Source organism: Diachasma alloeum, unplaced genomic scaffold, assembly GCF_001412515.2.
Source record: "Diachasma alloeum isolate Michigan unplaced genomic scaffold, Dall2.0 Dall_scaffold_01001, whole genome shotgun sequence".
Classification (NCBI taxonomy): Eukaryota; Metazoa; Arthropoda; class Insecta; order Hymenoptera; family Braconidae; genus Diachasma; species Diachasma alloeum.
This window is the reverse complement of record NW_021681116.1, coordinates 14,375-17,238: the sequence shown is the minus strand read 5'-3', so window position 1 is coordinate 17,238 and position 2,864 is coordinate 14,375. Positions and strand designations below refer to the sequence as shown.

At 41.0% G+C, this 2,864-nt stretch overlaps 1 protein-coding gene across 1 annotated transcript in view; it reads right to left on the bottom strand.

The window, feature by feature from the left end:
* The window catches only part of LOC107045569 (protein phosphatase PTC7 homolog), a 21,983-nt gene extending 20,342 nt beyond the window's left edge, over positions 1–1,641 (bottom strand). Inside the window, exon 1 of the mRNA XM_015267883.2 lies at positions 1,030–1,641. Coding sequence (XP_015123369.1) covers positions 1,030–1,252 — 223 coding nt within the window. The 5' untranslated portion in view covers positions 1,253–1,641. The remainder of the gene's footprint in view (positions 1–1,029) is intronic.
* Positions 1,642–2,864: the final 1,223 nt, after the last annotated feature.

Sequence of the window (2,864 nt, the reverse complement as noted above, 5' to 3'; positions counted from 1 at the left end):
GTGCTTCCCGAGTCGTCCAAACTCGTCAAAGTCCCAAAATGCTTACCTAAGCAATCCCACGGTTTTCTTCACTAATACGGTTTCGTGCATTCGTTTGTATAGAAACCTACACAGTCAAACAGTTCAGCACCCTGAACTGGACCTGTAGAAACCGTGGAACTGCTTACGCTGGTGTCCATGGGACACCGTGGGACTGCTGAGCAATCTTTGGATGAAGGGAATGAGAAACCTCGTTTCCCGTTCCCATCGTCCACCACTTTGGGCATAATAATTATAATTATTAAATAAATCGACGTATTGATCGATCTCAATACGTCACAGTCTTTACGATAGAATATTAGGAGAGACTTTTATCCTCGATAAAAAAAAGACTGAACATTTTTCTTCTGAAATGTCTCCTTTTCTTTTTATCATGTAAAGACAAGTAATATTTAATTCGCACATTCCATAAATATTGGATTATCTCCATAACAAGTAACTCTGCGAAAAAAGTCAATGACAATGTTGATCGGAAATTCACTCCTCTACAATACGTCTATTGACAGTTCCTAGTAAAACCTCTCGCTTCCGAGACAGAATAACACTTATGACTTCATTATTTACTTCATAAACTCCTTGCTATCATATTTAGATGAATATTGAATTATCTTCACAGCGAGTGGCTTGACGAGAGAATTCAGGAAACAGTTTTCGCAGAAAAGGTTCTCCTTAACAAACGAAAACCACCGTAGACATGTTCTTTCTAAAACGCCTCCTTATCCACATAAGTAGCTAGTTAGGTAAAATTTAGTTATTCGTCCACTCTTTGCTTCACAAAATATGAAAAAAAGTCAACGAAATTCTTTGTCGGAAATTTAATTGTTACAAAAAATTTTAACTGATGATTTTTCTTAAAACCTTACGTTTGCGAGATAAGACGACCATCATCATTTCATTATTAAGTTGCTGTATTTCATGCTCCACAAAAGATCATACAATGACAAAAGCCAAATAAAAATATGAGAAATGGATAATAAAATAAATCTTTACCGATGACTTCGACGGCTTTGAATTTAGCATTGAACCACGCATCATCACCGAATTGTCCCTTGCTTATTCTGCCGCGGCCAAAGTCCTTTGGGAAGCCACAGACAGCTGATACCAGTGATACCTCGCGTTTCTTCAACGCTGGATCTGCAGCTGATGTATAATTTGTTATTCCACTCCATATAGCCCGTGATATCAGTCTCCCAGTCCAATAAATCGATTGCATCTTCACCTTTAATTTTTCACTGTTTAATTACACATTAACTATAACTTTGAGGCCCCCATGACCATCGGGAAATTCTTTTTGACTAGTTTTTTTGAATGTTGTTATTAGTGGAAGAGTCAAACGCTGCAGAAAGTCAAAGAGAAATAACAAATTTTTGAGATCATGTTTGGGGTTAACTCGGGGTGGAAAGTCGAAGTTTCACTTGAGGGTTGGCGTTTAGGGGTGATTGGGGGCTCGAGATGGTGAGGATGGGGTGGATGATTTATTGATGGATATTTTTGGAGCGTTCGTGAGGCTTCACAGTCGTTTTGGGGAACACATCACTTGCAAAGGTCTAAAGAGCACTTAATATATATATAGTCACATGCGGGCGGCCTCCTGACGCACCCGCAACAGAGATTATAGGGGAGGTTGCCAGCCCTTATGGGGAAGCTGCAACCGCAAAATTTCGTAGCGGTGGCGCATGAACTAATTTGCGGCCGTATCTATGAGTAAGGCAGAGATCGGCAAGACGCCGAGGACGTAACTGTGAGTAAAACAGGGAGCGTATGAGAGTGTCGATAACGGCGTAGCGCGGGAGAAAGCGCCTATGTGGGGGGAATCACAGGGCTGGGCACCAAGAGGATAGACCTGTGTAGAGGTCCGAATCGAGGGGGTTTGACTGACTCCAAAAAAGTTAGTTGGTACTCCATGGGAAAGGCGGCGTCCCGTCGAATTGTCAGTAAACGTGAGTCGGGCGCGTGAGTAACTCGGCAGTATATAGCAGTCCCGCTGTCACAGGGCCAGGTTCGGAGGGGGATTTTTGTCCTCCTTGTACTCAATGTTTACTTTATGTTTTTCAGTTGATTTATTCGGCGACTAATTAATATTAAGGGATGAAACAAAGACTGTTCAATGGAGAATTAAATTCCCCATCCATCAGCCCCTGTTTCATCCCTTAATCTCTGCAATAAAAAAAATAATATTGCGACTAAAGTTACGGCGCTATAAGAAACCCAATGTTTTCTCGGCGCAGAGTGACTCCCCAATAATTCGCCTGCTAATTAAAAAATCGTCTCTCCCCTCTTAATTAACATTAAGGAATGAAACCAATGCTGTTCGATGGAGAATTAAATTCCCCACCCTTCAACCCCCGTTTCATTCCTTAATCTCTGTAATAAGAAAATTAATATTGCGACGAAAGTCGCGGCGCTATGAAAAACTCAATGGTTTCACGGCGCAGTGACTACCGACAACTCCCCCACGAATTAAAAAATCGTATCTCTGCTCCTAATTAACATTAAGGAATGAAACGAATGCTGTTCGATGGAGAATTAAATTCTCCATCCTTCAACGCCCGTTTCATTCCTTAATCTCTGTAATAAAAAAATAAAAACTGCGACGAAATTCGCGGCGCTGTGAAAAACTCAATGGTTTCTTGGCGCAGAGTGCTTCCCCATTAATTGGCCCACTAATTAAAAAATCGTCTCTGTTCTCCTAATTAATATTAAGGAATGAAACCAATGCTGTTCGACGGAGAATTAAATTCCCCATCCATCAACCCCTGTGTCATTCCTTAATCTCTGTAATAAGAAAATTAATATTGCGACGAAAGTCGCGGCGCTATGAAAAA